A 17,280-nucleotide genomic window follows, 5' to 3' on the forward strand; every position below is an offset into this window, starting at 1 on the left:
GTCAGGAAAAGAGAGAAGAAAAATCGTCAGTTAAAGGGGAAAAAAATATTTTTTTTTAGGAACAAAAAGAAAGGGGGGGGGGACAATTCTTTTGTAAAGAATATTTTTGAACAAAACAAAAAAAAATATTTTTCTGGCGTAGGGGCGCATCGGCCATGTGGCCGGTTGCCCGGCGGGCCAGTCCGGGCCTGGTCATAAAGAGGAGCAGGTCCTACGAGGTTTAATTTTGAAATCTTCACATTCAAAGAAGTATATTTTATAGAATATGCAAGTTAATATTTATATATATAAAAAAAAAGAACCTTTCCTGAGTGATTTTAATTTTTATCTGAAGAAACCACAATGCCTAAATTCACTGGAATTGCTAGAGGAGGTTTTGATTGATAGTGGTTCATACATATATAAGGGCGGTTAGGATCAAAAACACAACCCAGATGGTAATTTCGGTTGCACTAAGTTTAATAGTATTAGACTTTTGATAATTATTTATGGGTATCAAAGTATAAATCAATCAATCGATTTCATACAAAGTCACCTGTAAGTTTCACTGAGCTAATCGGGGGGGGGGGGGATAATTTTTAAAACTAAGACCCCTATGACTTAAATATACATTTGTACAGCAACTACTTTTGATACATATAAAATTCATTTCTTATTTTAAAATAATTTATGAAGTTAAAATATTGCACAGATAAGTGCCTGTTGATAACCAGCAACAAGCAAAGGGCCTAACTAGGTTGGTCCTAGTCAATTTATTTGACCCCAATGAATATCAATGACCTTCCTTAAGCTATCTACCCCTTTGCTGATTACAGCCTCTTCTGGTAAGCTGTTCCAAATGCCCCACAACCCAACAAAAGTAGTAATTTTGAATATTTGAGGTAAAGGAAGGAAATTGGAAGTAGGGAGATGAAAGCATAACAAACTCTACAAAATTTCCAGTAAATAACCAAAACACAATCACACGTGTTATATACCTTAATTATTTTAGCAGGCATAAAAAAATGATGTACTTATAAATTCAACTTTACAAAATTGTATAGCTCAACTTTATCATTAAAATACAAACTTTAAGTCAAAATGTTAAGTGCTCAATTGCTTAAATTAAAATTTTTTTCAAAAAATCTGTAATAACCAAGAATCAGCTAATGATAAAAATTAAAATTAAAATTGCAAAATTAAGTATATATGTAGCTAAACAAAACAAAAATAATTAACTTTTTAGTTATTAAAAATAATATAAACAAGCTAATCTTATGTAGCATGTGCCAAAATAATTTCTAATTGCCAAAAAATATAAAAATATTTACAAGATGCAGAAGGGTTGAAACCTCAAACAAGAGAAGGAAATTGTCACGAATTAAGTTCAATGCTGGCAGGTTTCCCATAAAATAAATTCATTAATTTTTTACTAAAATTAAACATAATCTAAGGTAGCATGTATGAAAATAACATCTGATTAGCCTAAATATTTAAATATTTGGAAGATGCAAAAAGATTCGTATTTCAAACACGAGAAGCAATTTTCCGCGAAGTCTGAGTAAGTTCAACGTTGGCATGTCTTCCATAAAATAAATGTATTAATATTTTACTAAAATTAAACATAAAATATGTTAATCTGAGGTAGTATATGCGAAAATAACAATCGATTAGCCAAAATATTTAAACATTTGCAGGATGTAAAAAGATTGAAATTTCAAAAAACAGAGAAATTTTTCGAAAAATTCTGGAAAGTTCAATGTTGTTATGGTTTACAAAATAATTCCTTTTTTAGGCATGGAAATTAAACAAAAAGTAAACTTATCTGAGGTACTATACGTCAAAATAGCTTTCGATTGTAAAAACTTCAAAATATTTACAAGATGGAAAAAGATTGAAATCCCAAACAGGGAAGCGATTTTTCGCGATGTTGCAAATCGAACGCATGTTCAGAAAATAGCATTAGTAAAATACTTTATTAAAAGTTTAAAGCACAATCCGATGATTTTAGAAAGAATTTAAGCACCAAGAAACTTTTTCAAGGTTTTAAAACTTTTTCAAGGTTTTCAAGCACTTGAAAATGAACTTTTTTTTTCAAGCACTTTTCAAGGTTTTTCAAGGGCGTACGAACCCTGATTTAAGAGTCAGAGTCTCATTTTGTTCGCAATCCCAGTGAGGTAATTGGGGTCGGAATCGTGGAGTTCAAGTTGAATTGATTTTGCAGTCAGTCGGAGTAAACCTTTCCAAAATCCAGGAGTCTGATTCAGAGTCAAAGTCTCAGTCATTTTTCCTCCGATTCTCAACCCTGAATGTTGATCCGTATAGCTTTACGTTTGATTAATTGTCAGATATTCGAATAATAAAACTTATCCTATTTTAACAGTTGAGAGATTTCCAAAAAATTTTAAAGATTGGGAAAATTTAAACGACCTACTTTTTTTCCAATGAAATGTAACTTGGCAAATTTTCAACAGAAAATTTGATCGTTACGATCTCTTTTTCTGGTGAAACGTAGCTCGGCAAATTTGATTGTAAGGATCTAATTTTCCGATAAAAAACAGCTCATCAAAAACCGGTTCTCGGATTCTGATCGCAACGATATCAGCGTGCGTTACGCGATGAGTTTAGGAGGAGTCTATGATCAGTCGAGCAAAATCCAATGAGTTGATGCTAGTTGGGCTTGTCATGTTCCAATCCCGCAAGTGATAAATTATTACTACGGTCAAATAAATATAATGCTCGCTGTTTGTTCCTTTGAGAAAAAAAAATTAACCCATTAACCGCCGAAACTCGAAATCGTTATTTTTTTTGGATAAAAATCATAAAAGTTATCATTTTGAACCTATATAATAGTAATATGCTTTAAAAAAAAACAAAAATGCACTTATTTTTACAAATACAGGGTGTTGCGTTGACGCAATGCCAGCGGAAAAGTAGTATTAATGCTAAGTAGTTTTATCAAAAATTCTTCAGCAGTTTCAATGCTTTTTATACACAGGAAATTTTTATAATTTTAGTTATGGTTCTTAACCATGCCGAGCACTTTAGAAGAAACTGAAATTTATATAAAATAAGCACATAAATGCATTTTAGAAATTTTAAATTTTGAGGAAACATCGATTTTTTATAGTTACACATGAAAAGTTTCGCTGCAATCGTGATGTAGTGCAACCTTACAAACATTGCAGCGATAAATAGTTTGGCTGTAGCAATTTTTGCAGCGTAGTCTTTTATTGTCTGTCGACCTTACGATAAAATGTCCTCCAGATACAGGCATTGGTAAGCTGAATTTGCTTGGCCGTCCTGTAGCTGGACTTTTCTTTTTCATGTCACTATCATAAGGGGTCTGTAAAAAATGAAGTGCAACCTCTGGCCTAAAATCCAATAGTGGCTTTCTATTTTCTTCTTTCGATAGTCTTGAAAATTTCCAAGCATTGGTTAATGCAACATCAATATAATTGGAGAATATTGGCCACCACCATTTTTTCCCTTGGACTCTAATTCTGTAATTTGAAACTAAATTGTGACACAAATCAACATCCCCCATTTTCATGTTGTATTGCTCAATTATACAAGGTTGAGGAACAGAAATCTTCTGGCTTCTGGAATAGCGAGAAACGTTTTTGAAAGGCTCAATTTTACCATAGGTTGAACCCATAGTCACAACAGCGTTGTCATTCCATCGTTTTTGCTGGGCAAACAAATTTGTTTGTTCGACAAGATGCGATAAAACATCGGAATCAGAAAAAAAGATAAAAACATATCAACACTAGCTTTACCTTCTAGAGTGTGTCTTACAGCTTGAAAGGGGACCTGTTCTTCATTTTTTGGTTGATACCTATCAATTGGTTCCTGTTTTGTCCATCGCCAATCTTCTGTTTTTCGTTTTTTACTACGGGATTTGGAACAATTGAACTTTTTTTTTACGTGGACTTCAACTTCATGTGCAGTATCGCAGGGTAAAACTTCATTATCATTATTTAAAATGTTGTCATTGCCTTCTTCTTCATCACTAGCTTCTGTTATTTCTGGTGGTGCAACAACAATATCTGTTTCTTCATTTTATTATCATCATCTGAGTTTTGTTCGAAAATCTGTTCCAATGCTTCTTCCAAAGTTAGATATCTTGTTCTGGGCATTTCGAAAGGCAGAGACGAAAAAAAAGCTTCCACAGTCAAAACGCGCAGAATAAAAACGAAATATAGTTTTTCCCTAAAGCAATTGAGACAGAGTCAGTTTACCCCTTTTTCGCTGACGTTGTGTCAACTCAACACAATGCCAGTTTTTACTTCTCCCTCCTCCCCAGCAGAAGCAGTTTCTTTGAGGAATATTCTGATAAAAAGTGACCTTGACTAAAAGTATTTCATATCTAAACCAAAACTTTTTTTTATTTTTATTTTTTTCTGACAGAAAACTGGATCACAAATTTAGTCAAAAAAAAAAAAAAAAAAAACATGTGAGAGAAACAATTTTTATCATACATAAAAAAAGAAACTTAAAGCAATTTTTTTATTTAACATATTTCTACTAATATTCTTAAATTCAAATTAGCAATCGATAAAAAAATTAGATTTCTAATATAGTTTCTATGGATATTTATTATAACCGTTGCGTCAATGCAACACCAGCGTTTAATGGGTTAGCCGCGGCTGAAAGTCAGTTTGGTTTATAATTTTGCTTGTTTGTTTTATGCAGCGGTGATGCTGTAAACTTCTCTGAAAAAGCATCAACCTTCTCTGAAAAGGCATCGTAGGCACTTTTCTCCCCACTCATGATTTAATAAACAATAATATACAGAGAAATGAGCTTAGAACTGCAAGGATAGTAGGGGTGGGGGGAGGGAGGGAGCGTGATCACTTCAGATAGGGTTACCAATTTTAAACTTAATGCCACTTAGCGTCTGACGGGTGCGATGTTTAGCTGGTCTTTTGGGAAAAAGTTACATGGGTTCAATTTTTCAATGCTAAAAAGGATAATTAACTTTTTTCGAGCTAACTTCACTATATTAGGATTCTAACGTTTCTTTCAAGTTTTTAAAGCGAAAATCCATTTTCTTTTATGAGCCAAAAATTAAAATGTTGTTTATTTTATTATTATTATTATTTTTGCTTCAACTGTGTCCGGATATTAACAACATGTTTATCATAGGACTCTAAAATGCAATTCTAAAATAATTTTATCGAAAATATTTTTTTTTACAAGCAGTGTTTATACTCTTGACACCTTCACTGTAGAGGGGGAGAGAGAACGATGCCTCCCCCTACCACATACTAGAAAAACACTGAAGAATGATATTCTCAACAGAAAAGAGGGAAAACACTGAACTTTAAGTGTCAATGACGCAGTTTGCACCATCTCCAAATTCTAAAATTTCATTTTTACATTTAGGAAAAAAAAACATTTTTTATTTTTCGCAAAAATTTTTCTGATTTTTTCTCAAATTTTTTTGATTTTTCACCAAATTTTTTGATGTTTTCAGATTTTAAACAAAATTTTTTGATTTTTTCACAAAAGTTTTTGATTTTCCGAAGTTTTTGATTTTTTGCAAAATTGTTTGATATTTTGCATTTTTTTCTGATTTTTTAAAAAATGATTTGATTTTTTGCAAATTTTTTAAAAAATTTTCACAAAATGTTTTGGTTTTTCAAATTTTTTGATTTTTGACAAAAAACGGAATCTGAAAAATCCTGGACCTTAAATCCTTAAAACAAGGATATTGTTAAATTGGGGAGCACACATTCAATGCAGTCAAATCCAGATCTGTGAAATGCATCATTAAATTGAGGTAATCGTTAAATCAGGTATTACTGTAATTTTTTTTAAAAAGTGAATATTTTTTTTTTTTTTAATAGTGGAAATGTAAGATGATTAACATTACATTCAAATACTCACCGATTTTTTGCCAGGAATCGCACACTCCCAATTCATCAAATTCAAAGTTCCATCGGTATTTTTTGTTGGCCTTGCAACAAATCCCTACAATAAGATGTGAAAAATTTGTATGGTATTTACAGAAAAATGGGAACTTTTCCAATATACAGGGTATTTGTTGTATTTAAAATTTTTGAAATCCATTACTTTCCACGACTTTTGCTTGTAACTTTCCGTGACTCACAGGATGCAATTTCTCGAGAAATAAATACATTTTTTAAAAAGAATATCTAAATTAGTGTTTTGTGAAAATATAATTACTGTTTTATGTTTTGAAAAACAGAAATCTTACGAAAATTCAAATTGCAGTGAAATATAATGAGTTGAGCTATTATTATTACAACAATGACAAGCAATATGCCTGTTGTAGTTCAAGTTAAATTTAACTTTTTGCTACCAAGGACACATTTACAAATGTAAAATTTTTAGTAATTTTTTTCTGCTTCCGACACATCATAAAATTTTTTAGTATTTAACAATTTACATATAAACAAATTATTTTTTTTTCTACCAAAAGGTGATATTATAATCAATCTTTCAATTAACTAGAACTTTTGAGAAGCAGCTTTAACTATAAAATGATTTCCCAAAATAAAAATTTTTTATAACTTGCAACAATAATATTGTAAAACTAAGTGGTGACTAGCTACCCGTTAACAGGGGTGATAGAAGTCAATTAAAACTTTCCGAAGACTGAAATTTTCAGGAACTATGAGTAAACTCTTTTTTGATTCCCTCCCCCCCCCCCTCTTTTCCCAAAAACTCTACAAATATGTATACAAAATCATTAACAAAAAAACATTTTTAAGGTTTTTTTTTCTGGAAATAATTTTTTAGCGTTAGTTTATCGTCGTCAGTCCAAAATTTTCAAAACCAGCGACCCAAAACTTTTGGATTACAAACACCACTCCCGTTAAGCTGGTTTGAATTTTCTTTTTTTTAACTTTTGAAATTTCTTTAATAAATATTTTACTTTAAAGACAAATAAAGAATCTAACAATTGATTTTTTTGAAAGAAAAGTTTTCTAAAAAATCTCAACTAAGATTTATTAAGTTCTAAAATTAAGTTTCCAATAAATAAATTAAATAAGAATAAAAAGTATATCACTATATCACCATAAATATAGGGACATTTTCAAAAATTGATATTTTTACAGATTTTTCATGAAATAAGAGTAACTGTTCAGTATCTTGTGTCACATAAAAGTTATGTTCAGCATATAGTTTCCAATAAAAAGTAAATCATCCATGGATTGAGGGGACCAGCAACAAATTAAGAAAACTGAAGTTTGATTAATCTCCATTTTAAATAACTGGGAATAAGTTATAAATTTTAGAAATAACTTTATGGACTATGTCAACATTTTTATATTTCCACTTACTTTTATAATAAGTCATATATCCCCCCCCCCCAAGAAGATAAAAGCATTTTTATTTAGATAAAAATTACGCACGCAAGTTTTTAGCTTATAAAATGCAGAGTTTTCCATCAAATCTTACCAAACTTCCAGAAAACTTGACTGTTTATAAGAAAAATATAATGCCAAAATTTAAAATTAAAATGTTGAAAATTTGATAAAATATAAACATTAATTTTTCACTGTGTATGCGAGAAAGATAGCAATTTATAACTTTCATAACTTAAAACCAGGGTTGGGTTTTGGACTGTCCAAAACTGGTTTAGGACAGGACAGGTGGTTTTTACCGTCCAAAACTGTCTACAACTGTCCAAAAGTGTCCGAAACTGTCTAACTGTCCAAAACTATGCTAAAGCTAAAGCAGTGTAATCTAATCAATTATTATTCACTGCACTATTCGTAATGCATAAATATAGATATTAATGAGGTTTAATTAATGAGTATTTGATAATATTTTTCTCCAAAATGATTTTACTGAAAAAAATTGCCAGTAACAATTACATAAAAACTTCCTTGTGTAACGGTAGCGTTATGAAAGGGAATTCACAACACTACCAAGACAACTAATTTCAGTTCTATTTATAACTCAAAGGAATGTGCAGTATTTAGGTGCAAAAAAAAAACACACAATTTTTTTAATGGTTTTTGGAAATACGTTTTACATGATGCTTTAACAAAAATTATTTTTTTAAATCATAGATTAAAGAACAAGAAATTGATGATTAAACACTTCTGTTTTAAAACTTATGAATTAAAAAAAGAATAGCACATTTTTAATATAATACATTCTGTAATTATAAAAAATTGTAATTTATTGCATTTAAGACAATTATTGCACTATATTTTGAACACTTTCTTTTGCACACGTGCATAAATGTCAAAAAATTTGGTTTATAGAAGAAAAAAAAAACTCCTGCATACATATTGAAATTTTTAAGGAATTATTTAATTTCTATGTAACTAGATTAAAATCAGCCACATAAATAAGTACATATATATTCATACTTGAATGTTCACAATGAATAAATATATTAAATAGTCAAATAGAAAGAAAAAAAAAAGAGACATTTTGTTCTGTTTCTGATATTTTCTTACAGAATATAGTTTCTCAAAAAGTGGTTTTGGACACTTTTGGACACAAGGGTTTTGAACAGAACTTGTTTACCCTGCTTTCATTTGCAGGCATGCATAAACATAAAGAAATTTGGTTACTAATGTTGAAAAAAAAAATTAACTCATGCATACTAATCCAAATTTTAATCAAGAATTCAACTTCTATGTAACTAGATTAAAATCAGCTGCATAAATAGGTTGAATGTTCTCATTGAATAAATGTTCAATATAAAACATTACTTTGTTACATTTTATTCTGTTTTTTTAATGTTTTATCACAGAATTCAATTTTTCTAAAAATATAGTTTTGGACACTTTCGGACAGTTTTGGACACAAGGGTTTTGGACAGGACGGTAAAAACCAGGGTTTTTACCGTAGTGTCCAAAACCTTGCCAACCCTGCTTAAAACCCAACTAGGTTCCCTAACTCATAGTAAAATTCCAGTTTAATATCTTAAAAATTCAGAGAAAGTTACCATGGATATAATGAGCCGAATTTTAATAATTCTTGGGAGAGGCGACCAATTGTGAGGGATCGTTTGTAAATAACAGGGATAAAAACAGCTCGAAGTCAAAAAAGAGGAAAAATTGCGAGACTTAAAATTTGTATATATATATATATATATTTTTTTTTTACATTTAGTTAAATTATATCGATGCTATACTGTCTTTTAAATATTAATGGATAAATATTTTTTATATTTTTTTAGCAGTAGAAATGCTAATAGATGAATAAATAAAAAAAGCTTGTATTTATTTCAGATTTTAACAAATATCAATTCCATTTACTACTTCCAATTTCCCATAGTCCACAAATTAGGTGAAATTAAAACTTTATAGTGTGACATCTAGTGCTATAAAACTTCCATATAATTAAACACTTAATACAAGCTGAATCATTGGACACCATAATTACAAAATGACATTATCAGTGTGGCTAACCTTGAAGAAACAATTTGAGGAGCATTTTGAAATTTTATGGAACAGCTGGTACATTCGTTAAAAATCATTAAAAAACTAAACCCAATCTCAAATTTTTTGAGCTTTGATGGTCATTTTAAGCACTAGCATAAAAATGATTGTTTTTAAATTGATAAACTTTTAAACACTATGTCATGATTTGAGAATATAAACATCTTCAATTTCCTAAATTTGCATGTCTGACATAATAAAATAGCACAGTATAATTAAAATAAATTAGAATTTTTTAAGATCTTCAAGAGTTATGTCTTTGGTAAGCCTGATAAGCATTAAAACTAGATTTTAAGAATGATGTTGGCTTAAATTAACTTGGATGGAATAGGATAAGTATTTTTGAACGGGCATGGCAGTCTTCATAAAAAAAAAAAATTAATAAAGTATGAGAGGGTTGAAAATAATAGTCTATAAAAAGGTGTAAATGTCTAAGCAGTAGAATGGCATAGCAGATAAAAATGAGGGAGTGTTACAGAGGTGGATGCAATCAGATTTTAAAAGCTACATCTAATGATTGCACCCACCGCCACTTTCCAGCATTTCCACACCTATTTCACCCTTTTCACCAACAGCAAAAAGTTCATTACTTTTTTTCACTCAAGAAAGAACGTGTGCCTCAGCAAGAATCCTGATCGGAAGGTTTGGGCAGAAGGGAGGTGAGGGGGTATTTGCGTAGCAAAACAATAAGTGTACAAGTCTTCTGCAAAAAAATAAAATACATACAAGAAGGGTTGAAAATAATAGTCTACAAAAAGTTATAAAGGCGTAAGTGATAGGATGGCATAGTAGACAAAAATGAGCGAGTTATGGAAGCGGATTTCGAAATGCATAAACGCTGACGCTTTCTATTTCATTCTCAAGCCTTTTTAACTCCCCACCTACGAAACAAAGTTCTTTTCTTCTTTCTACCTTAGAAAGAACATTTGAAACAGAAAAAATCCTGACGGGAAGAATGCGATCGCGATCGATCATTTGAAAATGCTCGGCAGCTGAAAAAGGAAAAAATTCAAAAAAAAGCGAAAACTCGCGGATCCACAGAAGATTTACATCCCTGAAATAATCTGTTTTTATCATGAATCACACAGAACAATTGCAGAGAAATGTTGCAAATTTGCAATAGCAAATTTTTAGATCAAGAATTATTGAAATTCGGCTCATTAGATAGCTGACATCTTTCTAAATTTTTTAAACATTGAACTGGTATTTTGTTATGAGTTGGAGGGATCTATTTGAGTTTCACTTTATGAAAGTCACAAATTGCCCATGTGCATCTTTTGCTCATATGCAGTGAAAATTTAATTGCTTTGAACCTTCATACTTTAATTTTCCATTATTTTAACTTCAAATTTAAGTACTATGTTTCTTTTGCAAGACGTCAAATATTCCCCAAATTTTGATAAGCGGTGACGGAGAAGCTTGCGTATCATGAGCCAAAAACCTTCAAGTAAAATTTGTATTTTTGAAACAAATGCTTGTATTTGAGAATGTAAGTAATACTCCCACAAAAATATAAAAATAAACTCCACATAGTAAGTAAACCTATTTTTGAAATTTATAGCTTAGTCCCAGCTATTTATGATGAAGGATGGGTGATTTAATTAAACCTAATGCATGAATAATTTTTACGGAAAAATGTCAACTGGAGCACTTTTTGTGTGATTGTTCCAGAGTTATTTAAGGTATAGAAAACAATCTTTATTTAAAAAATACAAAATTGAAATTACTTACTGTTACTCATGGTGTTCCTCAAGGATCAATTTTGGGCCCACTGTTATTTATCATTTTTCTAAACGATATTTTCTCTATTGCAAATAACTCATTAATACTGTCTTATGCTGAAGATACATCTGTTTTTACTAGAGAAAAAGATGTAGTTTCCTTATAAGTAGAAGACCGTTATAACGCCGACCTATATAACGCAATTCTCTATAAAATGCACAACTTTTCAGAAGTAAACAATATGTTTTGAAGTTTAAAAAAATTTTCTGTTTTGCTTTGGAAGCACTAAAGTTGTAAGGAAAATCAAATTTTGAAATAGTTTCTCATCTTTCCATCTTAATTCAAAGCTTTTAAGGGAAAATTAGTACTTACAGTAAATAGAAAATACCAAATGGCTCTTGGAAATGCAGTTGTTATGCAAACCATGAAGCTAGCCAGAAGTACAGGATAATGCACTTACTTTTGATTGTGAAACATATTTATTTGTGAACAACTAATAATGGTAATATTGGTGCTTAAATACTCATTGCAGATAAAACTCATTCTGAAGTGCTAATATATAGATATATTCTGAATATTAGTTTCAAAATTTGTGAAATGATCTATATAACGCAAAAACCTGCATAACGCAAAAGCTCTGGTCCCAAGGTGTGCATTATAACGGTCTTCTACTGTATAATAAATGACTGGTAATTTTAAAGTAAGTCATGACATGGTTTTTAACTAATAAATTATTTGTTAATTACGAAAACTAATTTCACTGTTTTTTATTGGAAAAATAAAAAAATTGGTAATTTTGAACTAAAATTGATTGGAAAAAGTTATCAACATGTTGAGAATATAAATTTTTTGGGGGTAAATCTTCAAAATAACTTGCGGTGGGCCAATCACATTGAGTTTGTCTCAAAAAAGATTTCTTTTAATTTAGGTTTAATTAATTTTGTGCCTAATTTCCTTCTTTCTGATGTTCTCTGTTCATTTTATATTTTTCTTTGATATATTCAGTTCTCAATTATGGTGTTCTTACTTGGGGTCAAACAACTAAAAATAATCCAAAGAGAATAAATATTTTATTAAAAAGATTTCACAGAATAATTAATAGAGATAATATTGTGGGTAGCAGTAATAGAAGCTTTTTAAAGACCGTGGAACAAATTTATAAATATGTTGGTATTTTTATGCATGATTTAGTAATAAATGGTTTGAATTTAGAAATAGTAACAATCCGTGAATCGTTTCATAATTACCCCACTAGAAACAGTGAAAACATTATACCTATTAACGCAAAAACAAATCTATTGTTTAATGGTATTAACTCTTATGGACCAAGATTGTGGAACACCTTACCCAATTGTTTAAAAACCATTAATAATCGAAATTTGTTTAAGAAAAGGCTAAAAACTTTTATACTTTTGGATAAAGTAGCATATTTGTAATAGTATACCTTGGTTCCATTATAAAATTAGACGTACTTTATTGCATTACTTGTGTTTATGTGTCCTTTGTATGATTATGCATTTATTTTTTGTTAATTCTATCTTATGTTATAAACTTGCCCAAAATTAAGTTCTTTTCTGAATGGTGGGAGCTAGTCAGGCTACTGTTATAGCTTTTACTCCCATCTACTCAATCAGGGATTTTCAATTAGACAGGGTGAAATATATTTTTGTTTGTAATTTCTTTTTTCTTTTATTTTACATGTAAAATGCATATTCGTAAAAAAATATAATATTTCCCTGACTGAAATAAAATGAATTGAACTGAAATGTTACAGAACAATTAGTTCCTTATTTCTAGAGATATGAATAAAAATGAATTTTTGTGAATATCCCAATTATTTTGGTGATATAGTGTATGTTCCGCCACAATTTTAGAACAGGATATAAATTAAAATCTTCGAATAAGCGTGACAAAATTAGAAGTACAGCTACATAATAAGACATTAAAGAATGGGTTCAAAATAATGTCCAACACAAAAATATTAATGGCCAAAAATAAGAATCAGATAATAAAGAAAAACTAGACGCCAAGGCGGCTAAATAAGCAGCCTTCGGTGGGCTGTTGTACACCACCTTTGGAGATGTCTACTTTAGGGGCTTCTCCACCTCTTAGCCGCAGCTTGCTGCGCAGCATTGACCTCCCTGCCAGGGTTGGCCGGATTGGACCCAATTGAGTTGGACCCAATGGGTTTTATTGAAAAAACCCATTAAAAAAAACCCATTATTTAGCCCACTTTTGGGTTTTTTAAAATTTTCTGAGAACTTTTTTTTATAAAATAATTAATTTAAATACTTTTACAATTTAAACTTTTTTATTTCTTCTTCACAATAGGCAATGGACATAAAAAATGAATTTTGAACTTTAATAGTATTTCTTAACTTAAGGGCATTAAAAAATGCTTCAAAGATTTTAAATAAATATATTTAACTTTTTTCCTTCAACTGGTCAATAAGGATTTCAAATTATCTTGACTAAGTCCTGTCACGTCAGATTTTCTCAATATTTGCAGATTGTACAAAGGATACTACTTTAGCTAAAAGGCTCCCATGTGAATTATTTTCTGCAAACCAACACGTCACAAAACTCGAATAAACGAGGTATATTTTTTAGAAATTAACAGGTTTTACAAATGGTCGGACAGAAAACGGAATAGGATGTACAGTATTTTCATTATCTTACGAAAAAGTTTAATATTTCTTACTCTGTACACAGAAATAGAAAAACAGGCAACATAAAATTCAAAGAAATGTCTTGATTAAGCTGGAATTCAATAAAAAGGGATTTAAACTACTTGAGGTTTTACAGTAGTTTTGCTGAACAAAATGAAATACAATAAAGTAAAATACAAAAAAAAAAAAAAAAAAATTCGAAATTAAAAACAAATAAACAATAGATTTTATCACTCAAGAAGTAACTTTGCCTTAACTGTTGGTAATCATGGAAACTAAAAAAATCTGAAACTTCACCATTCTTGGGTTTCGTCGTCTTTTATACCTTTCTTCAGAAAACGCTGAATTTTCCAGCTTTTTTTATCAAGACAATTTTTGTGCTTTGTCCATATACTTATGCTACAATATGCTACGAGTACCCCACCTTTCCCCTAAAAAAAGACAAAAAAACCCACATTTCTTTTAAAAAACCCAGCTTTAGTTGGGTTTTTTTTGGGTTTTATTTAAAAAAACCCAAAAAACCCTGGGTCCATGGGCTTTTTTAAAAAAAACCCGGATTTTTGCCAACCCTGCTCCCTGCAGCAGGTTTGTGCAGCACCCCAATTTTAAAATGCGCTTAACTTAAGCATCCATTGAATTATTTTTCTTTGAGCATCCAAAAACGCACTTCATTCGTCTCTTTCTGCGAGTTACTTTCGCCTTCCCTATGGGGAAAATGTGAATGGCTAGACGCAGGGTTCGCTGTTAAATACCAGATATTTATTTTGAAAATATCATGATATTTTGATATTTTTTCAACTACGGTATTTTCAATGCAAAAATAAAATTAATCATAGCATCACTGTTCATTTTTTATTAAAAATAACCAAAAAGTTATGTACTATATTTTTATGATGTATTAATACATCATTAATATAACAAACTAATATAATATTCCTTTCTTTTTCTTTCATAAAACTGTAAGTAATGTAACAGTTTTAATTCATATTAAAAGTGCCTAATTAAAAATTAAACATTGGTCAGAAAAAAAATAAAATGTCTTATGATTGTGCACCAATTAATGCATATTTTCTATTTCTGAATCATATAACTGTAAAAGTAGCCGACAGAAGAAAAATGAATATAACAGCTAATGCTAAATTAACACCATTAAAACTGATAAAAATGTTAAATATTAAACATAAATATAAGAAAATAAAGAGTGATTTGAGGATTTATTAATTATTTTGAAGACTTTAAGCTGGTTGAAAAGGATATATCAAAATATCGGATATTTTCGAAAATATCATGATATTCTCGAACCCTGGCTAGATGGGTAAGTCAGCTAACAGGGATTCTGAAAGAAGTTCCAGAGTTGAAAAATTATGTTTTTAATTAGTTTCTCTGAAAATTAATGTCGCATAATTTAACACCTAGCTAAAGATTTAGCCGGGAAAATTACGAATCTATCAATACCTGGTTCAACTCAGTTTTCTGTTGTTCACCAGGAGTAACACATCAGGGTTGTCCGGATTGGACACAATGGGTTTTTTTTAATTTTCTGAGAAATTTTATAAAAAATTTATTAATTCAAATATTTTTACAGTTTTAACTTTTTTATTTGTTCTTCACCATAGACAATGGACATAAAAAATGAATTTTGAACTTTAATAGTATTTCTTAATTCTTAATGGCATTAAAAAAAATACTTCAAAGATTGTAAATAAATACAGGGTGTTTCAAAATGAATAGCGGGGTTTTAACATGTTATAATATTTATTACACCAAACTTACAGCCACAAGTGATATATCAAATGAAAGAGAAACTCGAACAGTTTTGTTTGTTGGCATCAGTGCGCAATGCGCGTGGAATGTTTCTGCTGCAATCCGCTAGAAAGCGCTTGTAGTAAAGATGGCGATTAAAGAACAGAAAGCGTTTTGTGTTTTATCTTTCAGCAAGATGGTGCGCCGCCTCATTGGCATAATGAGGTACGCGATTGGCTTAACCTAACTTTACCCGACCGCTGGATTGGCCGTAAGGGACCTAATGACAGGGCTTGTTTCTCAGGGCCTCCACCGTCACCCGACCTAACGCCGTGTGATTTCTATCTTTGGGGGTTTATTAAGGACTGTGTGTATGTGCCTCCACTGCCAGCCGACCTTCCCGAATTAAGGAACAGGATTGAAACAGCTGTTGCAGCAATTACTAATGAGACACTCATCAAAGTTTGGGAAGAACTCTCATATCGTCTTGACGTGTGCCGAGTGATGCTCACATTGAACACTTGTAGGCTATTATGTAAAACTGTTTGAGTTTCTCTTTCATTTGATATATCACTTGTGGCTGTAAGTTTCGTGTAATAAATATTATGACATGTTAAAACCCCGCTATTCATTTTGAAACACCCTGTATATTTACCTTTTTACTTTAACTGATCAATAAATAAATCGAATTACCTTGACTAAGTCCTGTCCTGTCTGATTTGCTCAATATTTGTAGATTGTACAGAGGAAACTACTCTAGCTAAAAGGCTTTCATTTGAATTATTTTCTGCGAACCAACACATCACAAATCTCGAATAAACAAGGTATATTTTTTAGAAATTAACAGGCATTACAAACGGTCGGACAGAAAACAGAATAGGATGTACAGTATTTCCATTATCTTACGAAAAAGTTTAATATTTCTTACTCTGTAAACAGAAATAGAATAACAGGCAACATAAAATTCAAAGAAATATCTTGATTAAGCTGGAATTCAGTAAAAAAGGATTCAAACTATTTGAGGTTCTACAGTAGTTTTGTGTAACAAAATGAAATACAATAAAGTAAAATTCAAAAAAAAAAAGTAGTAATTAAAAATGAACAATAGATTTTATCACTCAAGAAGTAACTTTTTCGCCTTAACTGTTGTTAATCACCGGAAACTAAAAAGTGTGAAACTTCACCATTCTTGTGTTTCATCGTCTTTTATACTTTTCTTCAGAAAATGCTGAATTTTCCAGGTTTTTTTACCCCAAGACAATTTTTGTGCTTTGTCCATATTCTTACGCTACAATATGCAACAGGTACCCATATTTTCCTTGAAAAAAGACAAAAAAAAAACCGAATTTCTTTTTAAAAACCCAGTTTTATTTGGATTTTATTTAAAAAACCCAAAAAACCCTGGGTCTATGGGCTTTTTTAAAAAAACCCGGGTTCTTGCCAACCCTGGGTGACATAGATAGTCACAAACAACAACATTTATTAATTTTAGATGAGTGGGTTTCACAAGAGAGGGTTTTGAAATGCATAGAAAATTGAGACCTTTGGGTAAAATGTAAGAAACAACTAAAGTGGGTAAATTTTACACCAAATAAAGTTTAGTAAGTATGAATGTTCTAAACTACAAAATCAATGATCAATTGTGAATTTACATGACTTTTGAGTGAATTTTGCTTCATGACTTTCTCCGACTATTCTTGATTACGATCAATATCTCAAAATCCATAACTTTC

General features: G+C 30.5%; 1 protein-coding gene across 1 annotated transcript in view; it reads right to left on the bottom strand.

Annotated features, from left to right (window-relative positions):
• LOC129217061 (SUMO-conjugating enzyme UBC9-B) overlaps positions 1 to 17,280 on the bottom strand; it is a 48,706-nt gene that overhangs the window by 24,368 nt on the left and 7,058 nt on the right. The window contains exon 3 of the mRNA XM_054851306.1: positions 5,872 to 5,955. Within this exon, the coding sequence (XP_054707281.1) occupies positions 5,872 to 5,955 (84 nt within the window). The remainder of the gene's footprint in view (positions 1 to 5,871; positions 5,956 to 17,280) is intronic.

Source organism: Uloborus diversus, chromosome 2 (genome assembly GCF_026930045.1).
Source record: "Uloborus diversus isolate 005 chromosome 2, Udiv.v.3.1, whole genome shotgun sequence".
Classification (NCBI taxonomy): Eukaryota; Metazoa; Arthropoda; class Arachnida; order Araneae; family Uloboridae; genus Uloborus; species Uloborus diversus.